At 58.9% G+C, this 26,226-nt stretch overlaps 2 protein-coding genes and 1 long non-coding RNA gene across 8 annotated transcripts in view; 1 reads left to right on the forward strand and 2 right to left on the reverse strand.

Moving 5' to 3' along the window:
- Positions 1 to 323: 323 nt before the first annotated feature.
- On the reverse strand, positions 324 to 6,524 carry LOC132653645 (uncharacterized). 2 transcript variants are annotated; one of them, XR_009591414.1, is made up of 3 exons: positions 5,927 to 6,524; positions 3,588 to 3,745; positions 324 to 3,486 (listed from the first exon to the last, which is right to left on the reverse strand). It is a non-coding gene; the product is annotated as an uncharacterized LOC132653645 (long non-coding RNA). The 2 variants fall into 2 exon arrangements; XR_009591413.1 differs by having other exon boundaries at positions 3,588 to 3,775.
- On the forward strand, positions 4,372 to 11,828 carry Comp (cartilage oligomeric matrix protein). Its single transcript, XM_021638056.2, has 19 exons — positions 4,372 to 4,559; positions 4,764 to 4,849; positions 5,233 to 5,284; positions 5,666 to 5,835; positions 6,520 to 6,657; positions 6,808 to 6,882; positions 6,961 to 7,119; positions 7,202 to 7,306; positions 7,391 to 7,498; positions 7,807 to 7,966; positions 8,881 to 8,999; positions 9,152 to 9,204; positions 9,281 to 9,462; positions 9,599 to 9,777; positions 9,884 to 9,932; positions 10,341 to 10,537; positions 11,068 to 11,240; positions 11,468 to 11,607; positions 11,681 to 11,828. Exons 1-19 carry the CDS (start codon positions 4,484 to 4,486, stop codon positions 11,734 to 11,736), a joined length of 2,277 nt encoding a protein of 758 aa, XP_021493731.1. The 5' UTR covers positions 4,372 to 4,483; the 3' UTR covers positions 11,737 to 11,828.
- Positions 11,829 to 12,058: 230 nt separating this feature from the next.
- Positions 12,059 to 26,226, reverse strand: part of Crtc1 (CREB regulated transcription coactivator 1) — a 52,370-nt gene continuing 38,202 nt past the window's right edge. For 2 of the 5 annotated variants that reach the window (XM_021638063.2, XM_060381925.1), the window contains 6 exons: positions 22,980 to 23,113; positions 22,048 to 22,350; positions 20,423 to 20,521; positions 17,945 to 18,031; positions 17,388 to 17,568; positions 12,059 to 16,200 (listed from right to left, as the gene is read on the reverse strand). In XM_021638063.2, the coding sequence (XP_021493738.1) occupies positions 15,989 to 16,200; positions 17,388 to 17,568; positions 17,945 to 18,031; positions 20,423 to 20,521; positions 22,048 to 22,350; positions 22,980 to 23,113 (1,016 nt within the window). In that variant the 3' untranslated portion in view covers positions 12,059 to 15,988. The remainder of the gene's footprint in view (positions 16,201 to 17,387; positions 17,569 to 17,944; positions 18,032 to 20,422; positions 20,522 to 22,047; positions 22,351 to 22,979; positions 23,114 to 26,226) is intronic. The other 3 variants (XM_021638064.2, XM_060381924.1, XM_060381923.1) reach the window with 3 other exon arrangements.

A 26,226-nucleotide genomic window follows, 5' to 3' on the forward strand; every position in this document is an offset into this window, starting at 1 on the left:
GGAGGAGGCAATGAGTGAGTCCATCTTTGAGACAGGGTCTCATGGAGCTGGCTGGCCTCAAACTCCTGACCCTCCCTTCTTCCTTGCCAAGGACTATTGTGACAGTCAGGTACTGTGCCCAACTGCTGCGGCTTTTGAACAAAGCTTTCCCATGTAGCCCAGGGGACCTGGAATGTGCCATCCTCCTGCCTCTGCCTCCTCAGTGCTAAGACGCTCTAGCATGCCTGGCTTCTGAGCTAGATGGAGCCCAGGGCTCTGTACGGGCTAAGAAAAAGCTCTACCCGCTGAGCCACAAGCACTGCGCCCAGGACAGCCAGGGCCACACAGAGAAACCCTGTCTCAAAAAAATCAAACTCAAGGTGAGCCATATTCCCAGCCACTGGAATTATATTTTAATTTCCTTTGTAGTGTTTTAGATAATGCTTCTGCAACCGAGGCTGGTCTCAAAACTCTTTATACATCCGAGGGTGGTCTTGAGCTCCTTGCACTTCCTGGGGGCAGGAGTAACAATTGTGAGCCACCACGCCCAGTATCCTAGTCCTCCTGCCTCAGTGTCCCTGCACTCAGGGTGGAGGTGGACATAGACACGAGCCACCATTTGGGCCGTACAAATTCTTTTCTGATATTTTCTGTGAAGTTTGTGTAAGTGTGAAGCCCAGAGAACTGCCTGTATGAAAAGGTTTGATTCTCACATTGACACTAAAAAGTGGGACTGTGTTTTGTACTGAGTGTGTGCCTGTGCACTTGTGCGCACTCATGCCTGTGCGTGAGCATGTGCATCTGTGTGTGTGTATCTGTGAATACTTGTGTGTCGGTGTGCTTCTATGTGTATGTGAGCCTGCGCACCTGTGCCTGTGAGTGTGTTTATGTGAGTATGTGTATATGTGTGAGTGTGTATGTGTTTGTGAGCCTGCGCACCTATGCCTGTGTGTGTGTTTGTGAGCCTGCGCACCTATGCCTGTGTTGAGTGTGCACATACATGTGTTTCAGGAGAGAAGGGACAAAGGGCTTTGCAGGGCTACAGCGACGGCTCAGTGGGTAAAGCACTTCCCATTGTAGCATGAGGAAAAAGCTCAGGGATTCCTGGGACTCACAGTGGGAGACAAGAGCTCAAAGATCAAAGTTAGGGGGCGGGCACGGTGATGCATGCCTGTGATCCCAGCACTGGGGAGGCAGAGGCAGGCGAATCTCTGAGTTCGAGGCCAGCCTGGTCTACAGAGTGAGTCTAGGACAGCCAGGGCTACACAGAGAGACCCTGTCTCAAAAAAAAATCAAAATCAAGGTGAGGGCCAGTGTAACAATCGTAGTAAAACATGCCTTTTAGATGTGTAGAAATAGCTCTACACCCAAGACTGCACCTGATAACCGGAACCCAGCGACACTGCTCACGAGAACCTGTGAGAGCCACACAGTCCCGGAACCCGTGATGCCCACTGCACAGCATATGAGCAATGCTCTGCTCTGCTCGTCTGGAAAAATGGCTCTCTGGTCTGCCCTGCGGCTGGAGAGTCCCCCCAGGATCCTGACCCTCAAACCAGAGACTCCTGTCAGAGACTGGACCTGACCTTCAGCTGAGATCCATGGTGCTGGTGAGCAGCCCCGGGGAGACAAGCGGAGGAATTTAGAGTGTGAACCTCGTGTGATAAAACGTTCTGTTACACTAACTGCAGGCATCTACCTTTCCGCTTGGGATAGCCCGCAAGGGGCCTCGGAAGGTAAAGGTGCTCACTGATAAGCCTGAGACCTGAGCTCCACTCCACCAGCCGGCCTCCACTCACACAATATGGTGCCCACAAAAGAATATAATGAAAAAATTTAAAGACTCTAAATGTAATCTATCTCTATATACACCTATATCTGTATTTCTGATTAATGGTGCCTGAGCCTTTTGGCAAACTTCTGGATGTTTGGCAATTGCTCAATAAAATGGTAGCCAGTATAGTTAGTGCTGTCTTTAACCCAAGGGGGGTCTGAGGTAAAGAGATCTATGCTGAGGGGGGTGGACAAGGAGGTGGGGCCTGCTGAAGGCTTAGGCAGTCACAGGCCTCAGAACCCGCTTCCTGACCCTGGATTTGGTCTTTATTTATGGAGGTTACGTCTGGCCTGGGATGTGGAAAGGGCCAAGTGACCCTCCCCATGTTGCCCTGATGGATTCCCCAGACCCAGCCAGTGGCTCAGCAGGCCAGTGCCCAGCATATTTCCCCCTTGGGCGGAGGCAGGCAGTCGGGGCGCCACAAGTCTCCTGGCCCAGCAGGCGTCAATCAGAAGAGGCCCCTGGGGCTCCCTCAGCAGCCCCGCCCGGACCAGCTCCTGGAACCACTCTGCCTGGATGTCGGGAAGGAAGACTGGCCAGGACTCATGAGTTCCAGAATATCACAGCTATTGCCTGGCTGGAGCCAGAGCTAAGTCTGTGTTCATGTGTGATGGGCTATGTGTGGGTGGGGTTGTGTGTGGGTAGGCTAGCTCCCCAGCTCTGGGTGTGGGGCATGAGGCTGGCTCATCTCTCCTTAGAGGAAAATATGGATATAACTGGTCTCTGGCTGGGTGCCATCCTAGCATTTAGGAAGCAGGCGTGGAAGGATCACAAGTTCAAGGTCATCCTTGGACACACAGTAAGTTGGTGGCTAGCCTGGGCTCCAGGAGACCCTGTCACAAGAATACAAAACCAACCAAACTAAAAGCAAAATCCACTTGAAGCATTGTCTGTGTAAATTCCAGGCTCAGGCGGATACTGGAGCCAGCCCGCTCAGGACTCTCCCAGGCTGCTGAGCTCACACAGTCACAGGAAGAGCCATGGTCGGCCCGTGCCGGAGGCCTGGGAGAGTTGCTGTCTGCTGCAAGTGGAAGGGCAGAGGAGGGCACAGGCCTGCAGGTTCCAGGGCCCAGGAAGACACCGGCAGAGAAACTGGAGTGCTTGGGGTTAGGCAAGCAGCTGCCTGAGAGGCGGTCCCAGCCTCGGTGGAAGCCAGCAGGCAGGGATGAGCACATGGTCTTGGGCCCCAGCCCCGTGCCTGGCTCGTGGCAGACACCCGTTAGGCAGCCATGTGCTTCTACCTCAGCACAGGTCCACCCAGCGGTGGTGGTTTTCTGGAGAATTCCAACGCTGGTCAGCAACATCAGTCCCAGGTATGCCTGGAGCCAAAGAAAACAGGAGGCAGCTGCCCCGGGGGGGGGGGGGGGGGAGGCTCCCTGTCCAGGGTCCGCTCCAGCCTTCCTTTGCAGGGCTTGTCCCTCTCTCACCCTCGGTGGGTCCCTGCTGCCTCAAGGCACTGGCACTGCCCTCTGCTAGCCGCACATCGTGATTCTCCTTAGCCCACCATCTTGACCGGCTGGGACCCGTCTGTCTAGCAGCTCCTGCTCTTTCTGCTGAGGACTTCTGCTGACATCCCTGATGACCCTGGGGTGATGGTGTAGCCACTTCCACACCGCCTCATCTGCCTCTGACACAGCTGGGCATGGTATCTTCCTGTGTCCCCCAGCAGCTACCTAGCAGGGAAAGTGGATATGACCCAGGACAGGCACATTTGTGCACCACATGGAGGTCCAGAAATCTACACAGACCCTTCAACCAACGGCCCCTCACTGACCTCACTGCCCCTCTCACTGATCTGGACTGTCTCCTCCAGTCAGCCTTCCATGATTTCTTCTTGGAAAAACAGCTCTTTCCTGGTAGTCTGGCTTGGCTTGCAGTGGCCCCAGGTGGACCAGGGCTAGAGCCCCAGTTTCTGTCTGCAGACTGTGAGTCCTGGGAGCCAGGTGGAGAGGGTTAAAGCTCCTGGAAGTTGAGGTGTTTTACAGCTCAGAGTGTGGCTGGCCCGGGAGAAGAGCTTTTCCAGTTCCCAGCCGTTTTTATTTTTATGACAGTGCCTGCAGAGCAAAGCTGGGAGCAGCCCAGTGAGGAGGAACCCCAGAGAAGCTGAGGTTCCTCCCCCATCCCATCTCACCCCACCCCAGCACTCCCACTATTTCCTCAATGGTATAAAAGGGGAAACTGAGGCAGGGACAACCTTTACGGGAGATTCTGTTTGTCTGAAAGCTGGGTGGGGGCTGGAATCCAGGGCTGACACCCTGATAAGCTGAGGACCTGGGCTGAACTCAGTCACCTTCGCAGGGTTCTGAAGTGAAGACAAAGTGTGGGAGCCAGAGTGGGTGAGTTCTGACCTTACAATCAATCACTTGTAACTTTGTTTCCCCAAATGTTACCCGAGGGGCGCAGATGGACTGCTTTGCATACAGCAGGCACTTAATGGTGGATGAGAGTACTTGACTCCCCAAGACTCATCCCTCTTTCCTCAGACCCCACCATGTCCCAGGCAGCAGCTGCTCATCCCGCGGCGCCGTGGGGTGCGGCCCTGAATGCAGAGTCCGGCTTGTTTACCTTGCGGCGGGCTCTGGGCAGGGCCGCGGGGGCTGTCCCGGCTGGGCACGGGGATAAATACGCCTCGGGCTCAAGGGCGCAGACTGCCACTACAGCTCCGCCGCCATGGACCCCACCGCCTGCGTTCTAGTGCTCGCCCTGGCTGCCATGCAGGCGGCCGGCCAGGGCCAGATCCCGCTGGGTAAAGCAGCTCGGCGGGGTGGGGGATATAGGTGACAGGAGGTCCCTCTAGGCTCGCAATTCCTGCTCCTCAGAGCTGGGGGTCCGCTCTCCAGGGACATTCGGGCTGAGAAATGAGGCGGCAGGTGGAGCCTGGAGGGCCTGGAGTGGCGGGGAGGGGTGATGGGATGGTTGGGCTACCGGTCAGTGGCCCCTCTGGACGCAGGTGGAGACCTGGCCCCGCAGATGCTACGAGAACTTCAGGAGACCAATGCGGCTCTGCAGGACGTGAGGGAGCTGTTGCGACAGCAGGTAAGGGAACAGAAAAGGCACAGAGAAGAACAGAAAGGGAGACGGCGCGGGAACAGAACTGGGGTAGGGGGACAGCACAGTGATGAGCGGGACACAGAGAGGGGAAAGGGAGACAGCGCGAGAACAAGGCGGGGAAGAGAGCCTAGGATAGAGTGGAAACCGGGCGCTGGACAGAGCGAATGGAACAGAGCTGGGGACAGGGCGCGCGGACCGGGCGGACGAGATCAGAGCCAGGGAGACAGGGGTTCCGAAAGGGGCTTGTGCAAAGGGAAATGTAAGGGAGTGGTTGGGAGCAGCGGGTTTTCCAGGGAGGGGTCTCGGGAGGAGGAGGGAACCGAGAGAAGGCGCGTGGAGAGGCGTCCCGCTGACCTCCCGCCCTGCAGGTTAAGGAGATCACGTTCCTGAAGAATACAGTGATGGAGTGTGACGCCTGCGGTGAGCACGGCTGGGCCCCGAGGCCGGAGGAGGGGACACAAATCGAAAAGGAGGAAAGGGGGCTGGGGAAGGTGGCTGGGGAGAGAGAACGGACGACGACGGAGCGGACTGGACGCCGGAGAGAAGGCCGGCGAGACGCTACAAAACCTGGGACCTGGGACAGCTCAGAGCCAGAAGACCGCGCCACCTCAGGGCGCACGCGCGAGCATGCCCCGCCCTAGCGTGGGCTAAGATGGAGCCTTCCGAGGGGCGTGGTCCTGAGCGACTCCACCCAGGGCGGGTCCAGCACATCTTGTGGGCGCGGCCGAACAGGCTCCTCCCCTAGGCGTGTCCCAGGATGGCCCCTCCCTCAAACGTGGCCTAACTCCTCCGCCTCCGCAGGGATGCAGCCCGCACGCACGCCGGGCCTAAGCGTCCGTCCAGTGCAGCTCTGCGCACCCGGCTTCTGCTTCCCCGGCGTGGTCTGCACGGAGACAGCGACCGGCGCGCGCTGCGGGCCCTGCCCTCCTGGCTACACCGGCAACGGCTCGCACTGCACCGACGTTAATGAGGTGCGCGGGCTCCCCACACCCCCGCCGTCCTGTCGTTCCCCGGGCCGACCCCACCACAGACTCCCGCCACCCCAACGACCCCCTCACTCACCGAGGGTGCCCTCCCGGACCGGGCCTACTCAGCCTGGGTCGCCAATCCGGAAGACCTCACTTCTGCGGCGGGAGCCCCACCTAGGACAGTTCCAGCATTGTCCCGGACGCACGCCCTGACCACGCCGCCTGCCCCTGCTGACGCCGACAGGGGCTCTCCCCAGCCATCCTCACCGCTGGGCCTTGCTCGCCCTGGCCACTCTTCTTTGGAGAGTCGCCCTCAACCCGGCGATCGCCGCCGTGCCTGTGCGCCCCGGCGGCCCCTTCCTCCCTCGGCTGGGGATGCCCGCCCCGCACGTTCATTCCCTCACCCCTAAGGGGTCACAACCCATGTCCATGAAGGCAAAGTCGCCTGCGACCCTCGGGATCTCCATCCCGTGTGGCACCCTACTCCAAGAGCTGGCTGATGGCCCCTAAGTGCCCGGGAAGGCAGAGGCAGGCAGAGCTCTAGGCGTTAGAGACCAGCCTGGTAGATACGGTGTGTTCCAGAGCAGCTAGGGCTATGCAGTGAGACCCTGTCTCCAGCAAAACAAAGCCCTCTCTCCAACCGCCTTCAGCTTGGGGCCCCCAATTCTGTGTGCTCCTCTCTCACAGTGCAACGCTCATCCCTGCTTTCCGCGCGTGCGCTGCGTCAATACCAGCCCCGGCTTCCGCTGCGAGGCCTGTCCTCCTGGCTACAGCGGCCCCACCCACGAAGGCGTGGGGTTGGCCTTCGCCAAGACCAACAAACAGGTGAGCGGTGCGCGGCAGAAGGGGATGGAAGGCATTTTGTCCAAAACTCTGGGCCACGTCCTCGTTCGTGCAGTCGGGTGGAGAGGCTGGGTGAAGGAGGCGTGGCCCGGGTGAGCCGTGAGCTGTCTGGCCGTGGTCTCCGTCCCCCAGGTTTGCACAGATATTAACGAGTGTGAGACCGGACAGCACAGCTGCGTCCCCAACTCCGTGTGCGTCAACACGCGGGTAAGGAAGGCAGGGGTGGCAGCGTGGCGCCAGCGAGCCGCAGGGGGGTGACGGCTAACGGATCGCGCCTGCGCACAGGGCTCCTTCCAGTGTGGCCCCTGCCAGCCCGGCTTCGTGGGCGACCAGACGTCAGGCTGCCAGCGGCGTGGGCAGCGCTTCTGCCCCGACGGGTCACCCAGCCCGTGCCACGAGAAAGCGGACTGCGTCCTGGAGCGGGACGGCTCGAGGTCGTGCGTGGTGGGTGCAGGCGCACGGGTCGTGGAAGAGGGGTCCCGGGGCTCTGGCGTGCGTGGACATTTCCACTGACTCCCCTGTGCAGTGTGCCGTCGGCTGGGCCGGCAACGGGCTCCTCTGCAGCCGTGACACGGACCTGGACGGTTTCCCGGACGAGAAACTTCGCTGCTCAGAGCGCCAGTGCCGCAAGGTGGGCGTGTCCGAGAGGGCGTGCCCGGGAGGGCGTGGCGACCCAAATAGACACGCCCCCTCACCTTGCGTACCTGCTCCCCAGGACAACTGTGTGACGGTGCCCAACTCGGGGCAGGAGGACGTGGACCGAGATGGTATCGGAGACGCTTGTGACCCGGATGCGGACGGAGATGGAGTCCCCAACGAGGAGGTAAGGCTGTGGGAGGGCTGTGGGCGGGGACTGGTTGTTTAACTCCAGTGAAGGGGCGGGGTCTCCTTGGAGATGGGCAAATCTGGAAAGCGATTTCCATTTATTTGTGTGTGTTCGCGTGTGTGCGTGTGAGCGAGAGTGACACGGCGTGTGGGGCTCAAAAGGCCACTTGCACGAGCCGGGTCTCTCCTTACCTCACAGAGGCCCTGGGAAGACTACTAAGGCTTTCCCCATCCCTCTGCCAGGCTACTGTGACATGATCACTGTCTCTCCAAGCTGACCCTGGCTTCACTTGTCCCGCCTTCTAGGACAACTGCCCGCTGGTTCGAAACCCAGACCAGCGCAACTCTGACAGCGACAAGTGGGGAGATGCCTGCGACAACTGCCGGGCTCAGAAGAATGATGACCAGAAAGACACAGACGGGGATGGCCGGGGCGACGCCTGTGACGACGACATCGACGGCGACCGTGAGCAGGGCTGAGGAGCGAAGGGCGGGACCCGTCTCCCAGCGGAGGCTTGCAAGATGGGTGGCCCAGGCCTGGCGCGCCCTGCTGGGGCTAAAGCCAAGCCGAGGGGAGAAGGAAGCCAGGCCTGGGGGAGAAGAGGGCTGAGGCCTGAGGAATGGAGGGGTGGCCCCTGTTCAGGGTTCTCCCATAGCTAGTTCCGCACCCTGGGCTGGCTTCAACAGGATGCATGCAGGGGATGGCCTTGGATTTCTGATTTTCTTGCCATCACCTGCTGAGTCCTGGGATGACAGGTGTGCATAACCACATCCTGCTTGGCCATACTTTTTAAATTTTACGTTATTGTTACTGTTGTTGTTGATTTGAGATAAGGTCTCTGTAGCCCTAGCTGTTTTGGAACTCACTAGATGGACCAAGCTGGCCTTGAGCTCACAGAGATCCTTTGGTCTCTGCCTTCTGAGTGCTAGGATTAAAGGCATGTGCCACCCACTCACACCCAGCTTTAATTTTTTTAAAACTTGTTTTTATCTATTTACTTATTTTGTTTAGCCAAGACAGGGTCTGTGTAGCTCAGGCTGTCCTAGAACTCACTATCTTGGATTCCCAGTGGTCTGCCTGCCTCTGACCTAAGGCGCCAACACACCCAGCATGATTTTACATTTTAATATTTCTATTTTGTATACGCTCTGTGTGCATGTGTGTGCATGAGAGTCATGACACATGTGGGGTCAGAGGGTAACCTGCATTGCAGGAATGGGTTCTTTTGCCATATATGTTCCAAAGATCAAACTCTTGTCCGGCCCCTTGGCCATCCAGTCTTTAAGACCCCATGGAGCTGTGGCTCTGTCCCTGTGATGACATGGAACTGGCCTGGCCCTGTTCTTAGGATCCTGCTTTAGTTCCCTGATTTGTCTCAGGAATACGAAATGTAGCTGACAACTGTCCCCGGGTGCCCAACTTTGACCAGAGCGACAGTGATGGTGATGGCGTTGGGGATGCCTGTGACAATTGTCCCCAGAAAGACAACCCGGACCAGGTGGGCTACTTCCTGTGTGAGCCTTAGTTTGGGAGCCACTATGGACCCTGCCAAGGGCAGTCTGCAGGAGGGAGCTCTTGGGGTGGGCGGGGCCTGGCTGTGGAGTTGGGGTCGGGATCGGCTTCTGACTGTGACCCTTCACCCCATTCCAGAGGGATGTGGACCACGACTTTGTGGGCGACGCCTGCGATAGCGACCAAGACCAGTAAGGAGCCCTTGGGAAGGCGGCCGCTGAGTGGCGCCTCCCTTCCAGGTCTCATGCTGCTGCCTCTGCACTCTAGGGACGGGGACGGACACCAGGACTCGAGGGACAACTGCCCCACAGTGCCCAACAGCGCCCAGCAGGACTCGGACCACGATGGCAAGGGCGATGCCTGTGATGATGACGATGACAATGACGGAGTACCTGACAGCCGGGATAACTGCCGCTTGGTGCCCAACCCGGGCCAGGAGGACAATGACCGTAAGGGTGGTGTGGTGCGTGGCCAGCAGCTGGTGTGTGGAGAGGGAGGTGCCTGGTGTGGCCAAAGCTAGCATAAACTATTGGGAGGGGTCTGATTTCAGCCGACACTGGCCGCTTCTGTCCCACCTCCTTTTAGGGGATGGCGTGGGTGACGCGTGTCAGGGCGACTTCGATGCTGACAAGGTCATAGACAAGATCGACGTGTGCCCGGAGAACGCCGAGGTCACCCTCACCGACTTCAGGGCTTTCCAGACGGTCGTGCTGGACCCTGAGGGTGATGCGCAGATCGATCCCAACTGGGTGGTGCTCAATCAGGTGCGGCCAGGGCCTGGTGGCATTTAGGGGAGCCCAGTGTGCCCCCTCAGCAACAAGTCCACCACTCAGTGCCTGCCTGAGGCCCCTGTTCTTCCAATCTCACCAGGGAATGGAGATCGTGCAGACCATGAACAGCGACCCTGGGCTGGCTGTGGGTGAGGAGAGGCGAGGCGGGGCGAGGCGAGGGTGGGCAGGGCGAGGGTGGGGCTATGGGGCATGCCCATGGAGGATGCAAACCTGCACCCCTAGTCCCAGGAAGGGTGGGATTGGAGGGAGATAGAGAGATGAGGACAAATGGTAGGTTGTCGGAGTGGTCACGGGTGGGTGTGGCCATGGAGGGACAGGAGTTGGTTGGTCTGGATCTGGGAAGAGTTGGGGCGTGGCCTTGTGAGGGAGTGGACATGGGAGGCGTGATCCCGGAGAGCCAGTGGACGCTAGTGGGGTGTGTTGGCAGTGGCCTTGTTTGGGGAGGTTTGGGAGCTGTCTCTCGGAGGGGCGGGGCCTGGCGCTGAGGTGTCTAGAGCAAGCTTGCTTCCGGAGGGTCCACTGTCTCCCTTCTGTAGGTTACACGGCCTTCAATGGCGTGGACTTCGAGGGCACGTTCCACGTGAACACAGCCACTGATGATGACTATGCCGGCTTCATCTTCGGTTACCAGGACAGCTCAAGCTTCTATGTGGTCATGTGGAAACAGATGGAGCAGACGTACTGGCAGGCCAACCCCTTCCGGGCGGTGGCTGAGCCAGGGATCCAGCTCAAGGTGCTGGCTGGCCTGCGCCCTCCTGGTCCCTCCACGCTCCACCCTCCCACCTGCGCCCCAAAGCTTTCATAGCCCTCCAGCCCTGTCCCACAGTCCTCGAAGCTGTCACCACCTCATTTCCCCCAGTACCAGCCCCCACCCTCCCACCTTACCTACAGTCACAGCCGCCAGCACCAATCCTCCCACAAGCCCATAAACACCCGCCCAGGAGGGCCCGGGAGACGCCTCCTCCGTTAAGACAAATGCTTCACCAAGCATGGGGACTGGTGTCCTTCCAGCCTTGAAAGGTAGAGACGGTCCCCAGAACAAGATGGCTAGTGAGACTAGCCACACTGGGGAGCCTGGGCTTCGTCGAGAGACCCTGCCTTATAGAACAAGGCAGAAAAGCTATCGAGGACTACTCTGACGATTTCCACCCTTTAGCAGCACACACACACATACCCCACGCAGACACACGAACCTTCTCTGCACGCCCCCACCTGCTCCACTAGATCCAGTTCTAATCCCTTCCCTCCCTTGGCCTGTGTCAGGCTGTCAAGTCCTCCACGGGGCCCGGGGAGCAGCTCCGAAATGCGCTGTGGCACACGGGAGACACGGCGTCTCAGGTGCGGCTGCTGTGGAAGGACCCTCGCAATGTGGGCTGGAAGGACAAGACTTCCTACCGCTGGTTCCTGCAGCACCGGCCCCAGGTCGGCTACATCAGGTACGGCCTGCCCTGCTTCGGGGCTGTGCGGGGCTGCACTGCCTTCTGCCTCCGGGAGCCTCCGGGCAGCCGGGCTTGGAGCTGCCAGGCCCCAGCACCTCCTGCGTACAGGGCACCCGGCATAGGTCCTCACAGGGGAACGGAGCGGAAGCAGGCGCCCCTTCCCCTGCTGTGATGCCAGAGATGAAGGGGCGGAGCATGGCCCACCTCGCTGGTCCCACTCACAGGGTGCGGTTCTATGAGGGTCCCGAGTTAGTAGCTGACAGCAACGTGGTGCTGGACACGGCCATGCGTGGTGGCCGCCTGGGCGTCTTCTGCTTCTCCCAAGAGAACATCATCTGGGCTAACCTTCGCTACCGCTGCAATGGTGAGCTGGGGGCCGGTGGGCAGGACCCAGGCAGCTCAGAAGGCTTTCTCACCTGCTGTGTTCCCATCTGCAGATACAATCCCTGAGGACTATGAGAGTCGCCGGCTGCGGAGGGCCCAGGGCCCTTGAGTGGGGCCCTGCAGCCTGATGGACCGTGGTGGCCCAAGCTGCAGGTGTTGGGGGTCTGGCCCGGGGAGGAAAGGATAATAAAGTATGTATGCGGGGAACTGGCAGGCTCCAGTCTCTGTCTGTGAGGGGGTAGGTCTGTGCTCTGATCATTGAGAGGGTCAAGGGCATTCAACTCACTGCAGAAGCTGACACCCCTAGAATATCCCAAGGTATGCTCAGATGGGCGCCCCAAGTTTGAGGAACCCCACAGTCACTGTGCAAGGGGCACAGCCTTAGGAGTATGAGGCTGGGGGTGGGGAGGAAAAAGAGGAAGAGGCCGGACGAAAACATTGGGTTTTTATTACATTTCATTACAAAGGGCGCAAAAATACAAAGAAGCGTCTGCGCCAGAAGGTGGGGCGGGCGGCCGTGCGTGCCCTGAGCAACCTGACCCCCAGCTGTGGTGCCCATGCGCAGGGTCCACAGACATCCGCAGCAGCGGAGTGCGCATGCCGGGGGCAGAGCCAGCCTGGGCACGGGGAGGGGAATGTAGGACCAGCCATTTGCATATATCAGAGGGGCTGCCCAGCCCATGTCCTTCTTTTTCCTACTAAGGAGTGAGATGGGGCCTGGGGCCTGAGGACCAAAGGTGGTCTCTGGATTTAAGGCCACAGCCCTGACTTCACGTACCCCTGTGATCAGAACTGTCTGGCCAGCTGGATTGGATTAGGCTGGGCCGCAGTCACCCTGAAAATCTAGAGCCCCAAAAGATGGGGCAAGATTCTACCCCTGGTGATGGATCCCGGGCCCCAGGGAAAGGCCGAGAGCAGAAGGTGGAGCTGGCACAGTCAGAGGGCCCTGCCACTGTCCCCACCCTGCCCAGGAGATTGGGCACCTGAGCCCAGCAGGGCTGGGAAAGAGGGAAACTGAGGTTCAGGGCACTCCATGGCCTTAGGAGTACCCCAGCACCCAGGCTCAAGAGGGTACAGGTCCCTCCATCTTCCACCCCAATGGGTAGAGGTGGCTATGACCAATGGGTGGTGGGCATTTGTGCCACACTGAGGGCCATGCCTGAGACAGAAATGATGTGGTCTCCAAGACACCCAGCAGGTCCCTGAAGGACGTGGGGACCCCAGGAACCAAGAAGAAAGGGTTTTTAAAAGGACCAGGTACCACCACGCTAGATGCAGATCTTGGGGTCTGTGACCACACAGGGCACACTCTGTACCATGGTGCCCTGACCTGGATACCTCCTGAGGGACAACAGCCATGCCGAGGGCACGACTGTACCACTGACCTGACCTCAGCCCGTGCACACAGCTCCTGTAGCCCTTAGCATGTGGCTGTACCGGGCATAGACTCTTCTTTGGGAAACCCAGAAAACTCAGAGTGCAGTGAACCAACTCTAGGCCCCCCGTGACAAGAACACTGGCAAACACTGGCCAGCACTGGCATGGAGTCACCGCCCCACACCTTTTACCTGTTCTTGTCCTGAGTGCCAGGCCTGCGACTCTGACACCAGGCCCAGCGCGGCAGCTGCCAGACACCTTTACATATGTGCTGTGCAGTAGCGTGTGGGTTCCGCTAGGGGGAACCCCTGTCTAAGAGTCTTCCAAAGCCCTGCCAGTTACAGACTACCCAAGGAACTTCAGCACAAAACAGCCACTGGGCAGTGTCGCAGAAAAGGGACACGACAGGGCCTGTGGGTGGGTGGAGAAAAGCCGTTTCTTAGGACACAGAAAGGGGCTGGGTCCAGCTGCATCGTCAGTCTGGGGTCCTTTGGGTGGATAACCACCGACACAGAGGCTTTAAAGGATAAGGTAAACTGAGGCAGCTGGGCATAGTGTTATCAAGAGGCTGCCGTCTTTTTTTTCCGAGCTGGGGAAATGGGTTGGACAGCCAAGTGGCTGAGGGGTTTGGCTGAAGCTCGTGAGTCACTGGTGAGGTGGAGGGAGAAAGGCCAGGCCTGGCTCACACATTTGACATCTCGGGGGCCGGGCGTCTAAGCCTGTCCTGAGAGCATGATGTGGGCAGAGGGTCTATGTACATGCTGCAGGCACTCCAGGCTGGCTGCTCCATGGGTCACCAGCTGAGGGACCCCACTGCTTTGAGCTGTCATCTTGGGATGTCTTGGCAATACAAGGAGAGGTGAGTGACATCTAGAAAACAAAGGCAGCTCCCGGAGTCCCCATAGCACGGCCTCCAGGCCCAGGGGAGGGTAAGCCCTTCCAGGACATGCAGACCCCTGGCCCCTGGATGGGCTACAGGGCTACCAGCGAGGTGCTCGCTCCTGCCTGGGATGCTGAGGCAGGGCCCAGCACCGCATCACAGAACTTGGCAATGAACTGAGTCATGTTAACACAGCTACATGCACTCTTGGCTGTAGGGCATTGAAAGACAGGCTACCAGCTTTGGAGGGTCATGGGACTATGGCCCTCCTCCCTGGCTCACTGAGAACTTGGAAGGCCAGTGACTGGTTACTAGGAGGCAGGGCTCTCTGCCTTGTTAAGACTGTTTGCTCAGGATTCTACAACTTGGAGAAAACCAGACCCCAAGCATGTGGACTTCTTGCTTTGATTTTTTGAGATGGTCTCCCGTAGCCCAAGTTGGCCTTGATCTCCTAATCCTCCTACCTCCAGGTCTCCAGTGCTGGCGTCACAGAGGTGCACCACCATGCATATTTAATAATAATATTATAATGATGTCCCCACTATTCCTTTCAAGCCTGCGCCACGGTGCTAGAAAGGCCTGAGACCTGGATAGGGAACTAGACAGAGCAACGCTGCAGCCCCAAGTCCAGGGGCAGGCGATGGGGGGGGGCAGCTTTCTCATGCGGCAGGTACCTAGTGGCTTAGGGAAACACACAGCTCCCCAGCCCCTGGCCTGGGCATTGGGCAACACCACAGAGAAACAATCAAGCAGGTGACGGCCTGGTGGGCAGAGGTGCAGGGCACATCAAGCTATCACTAGGGGTGATGGGGGAATAGAGCTTCCAGGCCACAAGTGAGCCAGGAAAGACAAGCTGGGCCCACGGCCCCACACATCACAGGCTGTCTTGGCACAGACACCAGCAGCCTCCATCCACCTGCTGAAGCCTGGCAGGCACCCTGGGGATCCTCGGAGGGAGTGGGTTCTCCAGAGAGCTGAAGCCTGTTTCTGGACACCTGTTCTGTGGCTCTTACAGACACATCCAGCCCCTCCCTGCCCACGGAGCTCTTTGGAGTTGAGACTATATGCAGGTGAGGCCAGGCCCATGTGAGCAGCCTAGGTGCCCCAGTGCAAGTGCTCCAGGCTGCTGTTTCAGTTAGCTTAAAAATAAAAATAAAAGGTCAAGGAGGGACAGGGGGTTAGCACATGCTGCCAGGAGAGGGTCTGGAAGGTCAGCCACCATGCCAATACAAACTGAGGGCAAAGCAAACCCTCCAGGGCCGCTGCCTCCCGAGTCCCACACCCTAAACAGTAGGAGGGACCGATCATGGGGCTGAGGTGGGAGGACAAAAACGGGCAGGTGGCCTGTGACTCTCCACTCACCCTGTGTCATCATGCTGAGCACTGCCTGGCAGCGGGCAAAGGGTGGTCGAGAAAGGGTGGAGGAGGGGCACTGGTGGCTTCCGTGGGCCCCGTCCACGCACATTCGGCCATAGGGCGGCTGCCGCGCTCTCAGGCGCTCAGGAATAGGAAATGCAGCCATCCAGATAGTGTTTATTCTGCTCCCGTCTACCCTCATTCTTCTGGCTTTGCCCTGGGCTCGGTGGGCATGCGTGGCCTGACCAGGGTTGGGGATGGCTGTGGAAGGGGCGGGATGAAGGAAGGCAGTGGCAGCTGAGAACAGTCAGATGGATGGCCCGCCTTGGTCTCTGGGCTCCCACGGCCACGCCCAGCCCACCTCGGGCAGCACATCTGGGGATGAGTGATACTTTGGGTATCTTGGAAGTGGACCACTGATGAGGGCTCTCACAGCCCCAGGGAGGGGCGAGGGAGCGAGCGTGAGGACGGGCCATGAGGCCAGGCACTCACAGCCTCTGCGATCAGCCTGGCCCCAGGTGGACGGACGGACGGACGGACAGATAGCCAGCCTGGTACACAACGGCCTCACACCAGGCATCATGGGAGGTGAACAACCAGGGTGGCGGCTGGCAGGGGGCGCTGGGCAGCATTGCAAGCTCAGAACCACAAGCTTGGCCGTTGGCAAAGGAGGACGGAGCACTGCCGTCCCCAGATTTGGGGCAGTGCCGTTGGAGACTGACCAGCGGCAGGTGGCGGGCACAGCCACTCACAGGCGGTCCATTCGGAAGGTGTCCTCGGTGGCAGGGTCAGCTAAGACCATGTCGGGGTCATTCAACATATGAAGTCCATCCAGGGTCAGAGGGTCGATCTTCAGTTCGTCCAGCGGAAACTGGTGGTCCGCATCAAAGCTGACGTCACTGACCCCGGCCAGCGTGCTGCTCAGGTCCTTAGATAGGCTTGGGGGGGACTCTCCTGTCACTGTTGAGTGGGGACAAATGGTAAGCTCAGCCGTGGCTCTGGGGAACCAGACACCTCCCATCACGCCTCCCACCAGTGTGAAAAGCAGGGGTAGAATGGGGGACAGTTCACCCCGAGGATTGTTCTGCAGGGGGATCAGAATATCTAGGGTGGTCTGAGCACAGTGGGCAGAGGCAGGGACACTGCTCAGCAGCCTGAAGAGCCTGAGCTGGCCCAGCCATTTGGATAGGCCAGACACTTGCAAAGCCACACGCTTGGTGGCAGATGGCAGTATAACCTGCAGGACATGCCCTCCTGACTCAGGGTCTGAGGTGCAAGGGTGCGTCATGGCTGCATAGGTGTTCCCTATGGGGACCCAGCTCCTTTTATTGGCAGGGAGGTGCTGACAGGTTCCAGGCTCAGAATGAGTCACAACCATTCACCTGGGCTAGTCTTACAGATCACCCTACAAGCCCCAGGGGTCCTGAGCACACGCCCTCTGCCTGGGTGTGCCACAGGGCCCACAGGAGGGTGACACTGCTCCCAGCAGATCTACACTATACAGAAAGCACTCTTCTTTCAGGCCTTATAAGAAAAAAGGAGATGGTCATGGGGGGCTTGGGGTGGGACAGACACTGGAGAAGCTGGGCTCTGGAGTGAGGCTCCGCCACACGGCTCTGCAGGATGAAAAGGCCTGTTTCCAGGGCAGGTGGGAGCTGGGTTCTGCCAGCAAATGACAGAGGGACGGCTGGGTGGAAGCATGTCCAGCCTGGTCCTAAACAGAGGGCTCTGGACACCGCCCCAGTGTGTGGTCAGTCTCCCCGGCTGATGATGAGGACTGAAACCCTCAGGGAGTGAGTGAGGAGCACTGGAGAGTGGGCGTGCAGGGTGCGGTGTGAGGCGGGGGCAGAGCGCACTGGAAGGACACAGCTGCAGGTGGCTGAGTGGGCTGTGAGGAGGTGGCTGTGGGCGACAGTCCAGCAGGGAGACAGTCCAGCGTGTCACTAGACAGTGTGAGGGGATGGTTTGGGGTGGGAACAGGGTCAGTATGCGGAGACCCCGATGAGTGGACCCTGTGTCACGTTTGCAGTGGGATGCAGGGCCTCCTGTGGGGGCCAGCCTCAGCCTATCACCCTGTATGGCAGGGGATCTGTGAAGGCACTCTTCATGTCCCCCAGGTCCCCAGGCCTGCTGGCAGTTGGCCTCACCTGTGAGGATGATGTTGGGGATTCCGCCGTGGCCTGCGTAGCCGAGTTGCTGCGGGTCCTGTAGGCCTCCATGGCTCCCGCTCAGGCCCATCATGGCAGCCTGGGAGTAGTTGAGTGTGGAGCCGGAGCTGTACAGGCTGCTAGAGCTGATAGCGTTCTCCATCATGTTGAACTGCTCCAGCTACAGAAGGAACCAAGGGAGGCAGTGAGGACAAGGATGGCGAAGGCCGCCCCCGTCCGAGGCTGCTCCTGCACCTGTGGCCATGCTGCCAAGAAGATGGATGGATGATGGATGGCAAGGAGTCTCTAGGCCACCCCCACTCCTTCCCGGCTTCTCCACCCTGCAGGCCCGCTGCGCTGCTGCATGGAGCTAGAGGCCTGCCCTTCCTCCCCTGTGACCTTAAACTCCACTCTGCAGGCTGCACAGGGCTCAAGTGGGTGCAGTCATCACCCCTGCCGCGGCCTTAGCTTTCACAGCACAATAGCAGGACTGGGCAGAGCTGTGAGGCCTGGGGTGGTACAGACAGAAGTCGCCGTGGAGCCTGGGCACCCCTCACCTGGCGGGACAGAGCATTGGCCTGCCTGGCTGTCATCTGCTGCTCATAGTACGCGTCCCCAAACACGCTGCCCAGGGTGGACGTGTGCTGCGGACAGAAGAGAAGCCTGCTGTGGTTGCAGCCTGAGGCCCAGGAGAGGACGGTCAGGCTGGGGATTGTGAAGCCTTTGCCTCCCACAGCCCGCTAGATGGGATAAAGACTCTTGGGGCATAAAGACCAGAGGGTGGGCATCACTGGCAACTATCTTGGAGTTCTTAGGCGGAGTGCCCTGATCCTGGGGTGATTGCTTCCTCCCACCCCCACCCCCAGGGCCTCTGATACTTCCCAAAGCACTGCCCCATCTACCGTGCTCCCACAGCCTGGGCACAGGAAACATCACTTCCTTTCTAGGGGAGCAGGGGCTGTGCCCTGAAGCTGAGGACTGGAGTGCCAGGCAGTGTGCCCATCGTGTCTGGGGTGTAGCAGCCATTGCCTGGGGCTGCTGCTGGGGAGAGCCCGGGCTCTGTGGAGGTTCAATCCTATTATACTTGCTTTTTACCCGAGGCTGGCTGGGTTCTTTAGGGGCCATGGGAAAGCTGGAAGGGAGCTCCTGCAGGCTACACTAGGGACAGGGGCAAAGGGGAACAGGTGACCACAATGTGGTTAAGTCACACCCAAGGCACCTAACGGTCCCAGCCAGACTTGTGCTGTCACAGGCCAGATTTCAGGTGCTCCCCAGTGTGGCATACAGTGCAAATGCTAGCGGGATTCCAGGACAGTGTCCATGGCCACCAGCTCCCCGTGGGCTTCACCTAGGCTAGCTTAGGGTCCGGTTCCTGAGAGGAGACAGACCCCACAGCCTCACCAGCAGCTGAAAAGTTCATCAAAGTTCACCAAAGGGTGGGTACAGGGCTATTTTTGGGGTGCTGGGGGTGCTTTTGAGATGGTGGCTGGTTCTGTCTCCAGCTGTGGTACAGGCCTGGCGGGACAGACAAGACAGCATGTGGAGAGGGGATGTAGAAGGCATGAGAGGCACATGGCCACGGCCCAAAAGACATGTTTAGGGAAACCCAATGAAGCCAGATGTGCTGTTGCCCAGCCAGACGCCTCTGGGTTCTGGGAGGAGCTTGTGCTTCTGCGGTCTCCCACTGGGGTCAAATGCCCCAAGAGTCCTGTCCTCACTGGCATGAAACACCTTTTTTCCACATCAGAGATACATACAGAGAGAGGCTGAGTGAGACAGAATGAGGTGCCTGCCCAGAACAGGACAACCTATGCCATAATTTTTCAGAGAAGTGTGTCATGGACTGTGGGCTCCTACTCTGCCCTGTCCACCTGGAGCCCCAGAGCACAGTGTGAGTGGACTGAGATGTGCTGACCCCAGGTGGACGCCAGGTGACGAAGCAGGTAAATGGCCACCTAGGGGGACCTCAAAGCCTAGTGTTTGTTGCCCAGACACAAAGCAGTCTAGTGCTCCTGCCTGCTCTAGCCTGGAAGGAATCTACTGGCCCTGAACTGAGGCTGAGGACAGACTAATCCAAGCGGCTGGACAGATGGCTCAGTGGTTAAGAGCACTGGCTGCTCTCCCAAAGGACCGGGTTCAATTCCCAGCACCCACATGGCAGCTCACAACTGTCTGTAACCCCAGTTCCAAGGGACCTGAGACCTTCACACTAATGCACATAACCTAAGACTAATCCAAGTCTCTTTGCCGGGTGGCATTTTCGGGTGGGGTGGCCAAGGAAGTCGTGCAGGAAACGTGGGTCTGATGAGATGGGGCTACGCATGGAATGAGCAGGGCAGGGAGCGGGCTGCACGGAGGAGGGAGGGATGCTTTCTTAGGCTGAGCTGGGCCAAGACAGGGATCAGGGATGGGCCAGTGGAGGCCATCTAGGATCTGGTGGTCAGCTGCATGAGGGCTGGGCTGCTGTGCCAACATATGGCTGTCATCCTAGCACTGGGGAGGAGGCTGAGGCGGGAGGATTCAGAGTTTGAGGCCACCTGGACTACAGTGAATCGGAGGATAGCCCGGGCCCCATAAAACACAACCCAATAAAACAAAACCCAGTTAGCCAGGTGAGGCTACACCCTGTTTGCTGAGTTACCAACAGCTGGACCTAGGGACCAGGGGTAGAGGCAGAACAGCCACCATAGGCTGGCTGGTCACCTCAGCTCTGCCCTGGACAGACCCTATCTTGACCTCACAGGCCTTGGAGCTTCAGGCTCCGGGGGCCTCCAAGCTTCACCCTGGGGCTGCTCTGGCACCCTGAGAACCTCTGAGCCATGTCACGAGTAACTTTGGGCTATGGGCATCACTGATGTGACTAACTTCTGTGCCCTGTCCTATGACCTGCCCCTTGCCTCAGGTGGCCTGCCTGGTGGGCGCATTGCCCTGTGGGCTGATGGAGAGGACAGATGGCATGGAGTGGGTGACCGCATGGGAGAGACCTGGGCACATGGGACAAGCGAAGTGGCCCAGCGCCAGGGGAGGGTCCTCACCTGTGGGGAGCTTCCGGGGGAGAAACCTTGATTGGAGACTGGAGAGGTGGGGGACTGGTTGGCCGACCCTGCACTTGTGCGGTACTGCAGAGCCGATGCCTGTGGCGACAGACAGTTCAGGCTTCGCTGACCCCTGCGCTGGCACAAGAGCCCCGGGCCTGGTGCCTGGACCCTCAGCAATGGACGCCACACAGCTGGTCAGCAGCTCTGAGGTGGAGAACGTGACTGCAAGCCTGGCTTCCCGAGGGTGAGCGCGCGAAGGGCTGCAGCCCACAGCAGGGGCTCTGGCCCTCGCTCTGCTCAGAGCTGCCAGCGCTGGACACAGCACCCTCTGGGTGCACTGCACCCTGAAGCATCTGCACATCCAGACTGACCCACACACTCCTAAAAGCACACCATGAACGTACACCCCCACTCAGGAACACACAGCCCATTCATGAAGGACCCACAAGCACACTCGTAGTACTCACCTACACGCGCCCCTCCCACACAAACACTCCCCTGGGGAACACCCGACACCCTCAGCACACCTGCACACACATGCTCCCCCTGCCCTGCACACTGGGCAGGGGCAGCAGCCCAGCAGCAGAGGAGGGCCCCTGTCCCCTCCCCCCTCACGAGCATTCCAGAGGCTGCTGTGTCTGCGGTGACACACTGGGCAGGGGCACTACAAAGACCACAGCGGGCACACAGAACAGGCCCCGCAGGGACCAGCCTGCCTGGGTCACACCACGCCGTGCACCGGGAGGGAGCACGCTCTTGCCCGCTCCGGGCACCATCACCTGGCCCAGAGTCCCGAGGCTGCGCAGGGGCTGGGCCTGAGCTCAGCCTGCACGCTGCCCTGCGCCTCCAATGGTGTCCCGGGCCTCTCGGCCCTGCTGCTGAGTGAGCCTCAGGCTCCCAGGAGTCTCCCCACTTTATTGGCTCTGCACAAGCAGGCTGGGTGGGGTCAGGTCAGATGGGTTTAGGGGAGGGGGCTCCACTTAAGAAGGAGACGGGGTGAAGGAGGGACCAGCAGCTACACGGCGAGGGCAGCTTGGTCTCAGAGCTGGTGAGGAAAGGACCACAGAGAACCCCCGTGAGCTGTGATGCTGCCCAGGCCCACTGTCCCTGGAGGACAGCAGTCCATGGAGTGGGGCCCAGGCTCTGCTGAGTGTCCTCGTCTGGCTGGAGCACCGTGCTACCACCTCAGCTGTGCAGGGTACCTCCATCTGGGTTCCCGTGGCACGTCCCCTCTGCGGCTCAGCCACGTGGCAGCATGGCCTCCAAGCCGCTGGCTCACCTGATCACCATGTGCAGGCCAGCAGCCTGGGCTCAGATGGAAGACGGGAAAAGCTCAGTGTTCCCAAATGAGTCCTCCCATGCGGTACATCACAGATGGGAACTGCCATCTCCATACTCAGCAAGGCACAGAGGTCAGGGTTAGAGTGTGTCAACCCGGGGCGCCTTTCTTCATCCCTCCTGCCTGTGCCTCAGTCCAACCCGGTCCCCTTGACTGCAGCAAGAATGCAGCTGAGAGTGGGTTTAGTCAGGAATCACTGGCTCTGTTAGTGCCTCAGTTTCTCCCGCTGTACACATTTAACTGTCTCAACATTAACAGTGCCCAGGGCCCCTCTCAGGCTTACCGAGGCAGCGTCAATCCCCAGAGGAGGCTGGCCCGGGCTCTCCGCAGGAGACTGGGGAAGAGTGGACGGTACAGTGACGGAAAGTGGCGGCAGCTGAGGCCCCCGCGTCAGGCTGGCACTGGGCAGCAGTGGGCCACCCTGGGGGAGAGCCACAGACACCTGGGGGGGTGGAGGTTGCTGCTGGGACACAGGCGGAGGTGGAGGCGGTGGCTGGGGCTGCGGGGGAGGCTGCTGGGAGCCAGCCTGCGTGAAGAAGGCGTAGGGCAGCTGTTGCTCCAGGGACAGGGTGTCCATGGCCATGGCCTGCAGAGGAAAAGGATGAGGAGGAGGAGCTGACCTCCAGGAGCAGGGGAGGAACCCTGTGGACCGGATCCCCAGAGCCTGTTCTCCCTAGAGCGACCGAGCCAAACCCTCTAACAGGATGCCAGGGTGGGAACGTCACTCTAAGCACGGAGCCAGCCTACACTGCTGAGGGAGCTTTTGCCTGCTGAGAGCCCTTAGGCCACTCCAGGACCAGGAGGGGTGACACAGGAGATGGGAATAGAAGGGAACAGATGGGAACAGATGAATTTATGGCCATTCTAACCTCCTCAATGCTACATGAGCCTTGTCTCAAAAACAACCCAAAACGCCCTAAATTATATAACGTAAAAACATGGATTTGTGAAAGTTTCATCTGACATTTTGTTGATCAACAGTACAAACAGGGCCGGAGAGACGGCTGAGGGTTAAGAGCACTGGCTGCGCTTGCAGAGGTTCAGCCCTCACCCACACCGCGGCTTACAGTCACCTCCAACTCCAGGTCCAAGGGCTCTGCCACCCTCTGGTCCCCAAAGGAACCTGCGTGGGCACGGCGCTCACAAACTCACTCAAGCACACACATACACACAAAAATAATAAATACATCTTCCCCACCCACCTCACCCTCGCACCTGAGTGATGGGTGACAGAGGGGACATGGTGGGTGACACCTGCTGGGCCTGCTGCCGCCTGGCCTCTGTGCTCAGGGACAGGGAACTGACAACTGCTGGCCGGTGCTGTGGAGAAGAGCTGGGCGTATTCATACCTGAGGGGGAAAAAAGGGAACTTGTGAGACATGGTCACACCACAGGAGCACAGCCCAGCTGACCGGAGAGAAGCCAGAGGGCACTGCCCGTGGCCAAACCTGGCATGGGGCTCTGAGGAGGGTCCCCCAACCCAGAAACCTACTTGCCTTTCCTGCTGACTACAGCCCGAGGGGAGTGTCCCATATCCCCAGCCTATCGGGGCCCCTCCCATGTAACCAATCAGAGCCTATCTTGGGATCTTGGCTGTTATCCCAGAAGTGTTACCCATAATTGGTAGAGGGGAGTGGCCAGCCACAGGGGCCTAGGAGCCCTGCTGACCTGTGGTGGCAGGGATGGTGGTTGTAAGCTCCCACCCAGCCATCATGATGCTCCCTGGCCTGAGAAAATGAGATGCCTCCCTATTGGGACATACATATGTGTCTATATGTAATACATAATAAAGTATACATATGTCATTTAAGTGAGTGCTTTGCCTGAATGTATGGCTGTGCACTGTGTACACAGTGACTGGAGGACAAGAGAGGAGCTGAAGTCCCTGGAGCTGGAGTTAAGGATGGTTGTGAGCCACCATGTGGGTGCTGGAAATTGAACCTGGGTCCTTCGTAAGAGCAACAACTGCTCTTAATCACTGAGACAAAGATCCAGCCCCCATTTACTATCTATGTATCTATCTATCTACCCACCTACCTATCTATCTAAGACGGGGTTTTGGTGTCTCTGTGTAGCCTTGGCTGTCCGGGAACTCACTCTTTAGCCCAGGCTGGCCTCTGCTTCCCGACGTGCTGGGTCTGCAGGTGGGCGACTGTGCCCAGCTGGCCTCACATTTTTATTTATTTATTCTTTTGAGTTGGGGTTTTGTATAGCTCAGGTTGGTCTCAAGCTGGCCACATAGTGATGATGACTGTGAGCTCCTGAGCCCCCTGAGTCCTAAGGTACAGATGTGAGCCACCACACCCAGTTTCTGCTGTCCTGGGGATCAAACCCAGGGACTCTGCACATGGCAGGACTCTGCCAACTGAGCTGCCAGTGTTGTTTCACGTTAGCCTCAAGCTACCAGGCCATTACTACTGTGTAATATAAGGCTAGCTTGGAACTCACTAAGCCCAGGCTGGCTCCGGCACCAGAACAATCCCCCTGTCCCTATCTCCCAACACAGATCTCAGGTCTGTGCTACCATAGCCCATCTTCCTTTTTGTCTTGACTCAGGTAAGGCCTTCCCACAGGAGGCTGGGTTTCTGCAACATCAGGGCCCTCCCCAGTCCAGACCCAAACTTGTTCTTTCCTGTCAAGGCATCACTCACTGACCTAGTGACCTTCATCCACAATCTTCTTTGGCATCCTCAGGATGACGGAGACCCCCTCCCTGCACCACTTTCAAGGCTGCCTGAACTAAAACCAGACTCTTTCCCACACCACCCAGCCCTGCCCTAGAGCGACAAGCCCGCACCTGCCAGGGCCTCTGTGGGTCTCATTGCCCCTTCCCTGACCCCCACCTGGGCTCTGATCCCTGAATGCTGGGGTGATGAGGGAGAGGGACCTAGGTGAGATCAAGGGCGCCAGGCAGAGTGGGGGGCCTGTTGCCTCATGCTGGGCACCAAGCCAAGCAGCAACAGGTTCCTAGGATACTGCTTCCTCATCAGGGGCCAGCAGATATCAACGCAGCCTTCAGGGGTTCAAGGTGAAGCCCTGAGAGGTCACCATCAGAGCTGGGTGAGGCTGCCTGACTCACCAGCGGATCCGGGGCCTGCCTGCCCTGGGCCCCTGACCCACCGTGCTCCTGAAGTTGGGTGAGTGGGAACACACCAGCACCCCCAGGCCCTCACCTTTGTGCCTGGGGCGGGTCTCTGCAGGACAGCCTGCCCTCCCCTCCAGTCCTGCTTGGCTCTGTTCTCCCCGGCCTTGGGCTGCGGACGCACCAGCTACTGCTCTGGCGGCCGAGCCGGGCGGGGTCCTGCTATGGAAGGGGCTGTCAATGGAATCCAAGGAGGAGTCTGGGAGGAAGTGCTGGGAGTGTGCAGAGGTGCAGAACAAGGCTGCTGCCTTGGTTCCGAGAGACGGCTCTGTCCTGTGTCTGTCAGGGCAGACACCTGCTCAGACTCAGAGCAGGTGCTGGGCTGGCGAGGACACACAGCCAGGTAAGACCGGGATGTGGGCTCACAGGTTAAGGCCACTGGCTGCTCTTCCAGGACCTGGGTTTAATTCTCGGCACCCACACAGGCTCACAACCAAGTCTGTCACCTAGGGGACCCTCCAGGTGCTTCTGATCTCTAAGGGCACCAGACACACATGGTGCACAGACATGTATACAGGCAAAGCACTTGCACATGTAAGATGAATCTAAAAGTAACTGTAAAAATAAGCGCATGTAGGTGGCTGGGGTGTGACTGATAGATGCCTGGAGCTCAGCTGGTGCACTGCTTGCTGACAATGCACAGGGCTCTGGTTTAGCCACAAACACCACACAGAATGCTGCATACCTCTCAACCTGCACCTGGGAGACGGAGGCAGGAGGCTTAGGAGTTTGAGACCAGCCCTGATCACTGCAAGTCCTAGCCTAGCCTGGGCTACATGAGACCCCGCCTCCCACAAAACAGCAAATGAAGGTGGGAGTGCGGTGGGGCTGGGAGACGCTCGGTGGTTGGGAGCGCAGGCTGCTCTTCCGGAGGGCCAGGGCGCTCTTCGCGCCTCAGCGCAGCAGGCGCACATGGCACACACACGAGAGTGGAAGTGGGGCAAACGGCCAGGCAGGGCCCAGGGACCCTTTCTGAGATAGCCTTCCTCTACAGCCCAAGATGGCCTGAAACTTGGTGACTCTCCTGCCTCAGCATCCTGAGTGCCAGGATGACAGGTTGCTTGATTTTTAAAAAACTGGTTGTGCATGCTTTTAACCCCAGCACTCAGAAGCCTGAGGCAGGCGGATGTCAGAGTTTGAGTCTGAGGTGAGCGTGGTCTACAGCATGAGCTCCAGGATGGCCGGGGCTGCATAGCAAGATCCTTTAATACCGTGTTTGTGTGAGGGACATGTGTGTGTGTGTGTGTGTGTGTGTGTGCAGGCAGGCGGCTGGGGACCCTGAAGAGGGGCTGGAGTTATAGAGAGCCATGAGCTGGGGCT

The sequence above is a fragment of the Meriones unguiculatus genome, chromosome 4, assembly GCF_030254825.1.
Source record: "Meriones unguiculatus strain TT.TT164.6M chromosome 4, Bangor_MerUng_6.1, whole genome shotgun sequence".
In the NCBI taxonomy this organism is placed as follows: Eukaryota; Metazoa; Chordata; class Mammalia; order Rodentia; family Muridae; genus Meriones; species Meriones unguiculatus.

Excerpts from the sequence above, each read along its gene's own strand:
- Comp (XM_021638056.2), top strand. The coding sequence starts at position 4,484 with ATGGACCCCACCGCCTGCGTTCTAGTGCTCGCCCTGGCTGCCATGCAG. Across the intron at positions 4,850-5,232 it reads GGGAGCTGTTGCGACAGCAG|GTTAAGGAGATCACGTTCCT; the intron begins GTAAGGGAACAG and ends CCCGCCCTGCAG. Across the intron at positions 9,463-9,598 it reads GGGCCAGGAGGACAATGACC|GGGATGGCGTGGGTGACGCG; the intron begins GTAAGGGTGGTG and ends ACCTCCTTTTAG.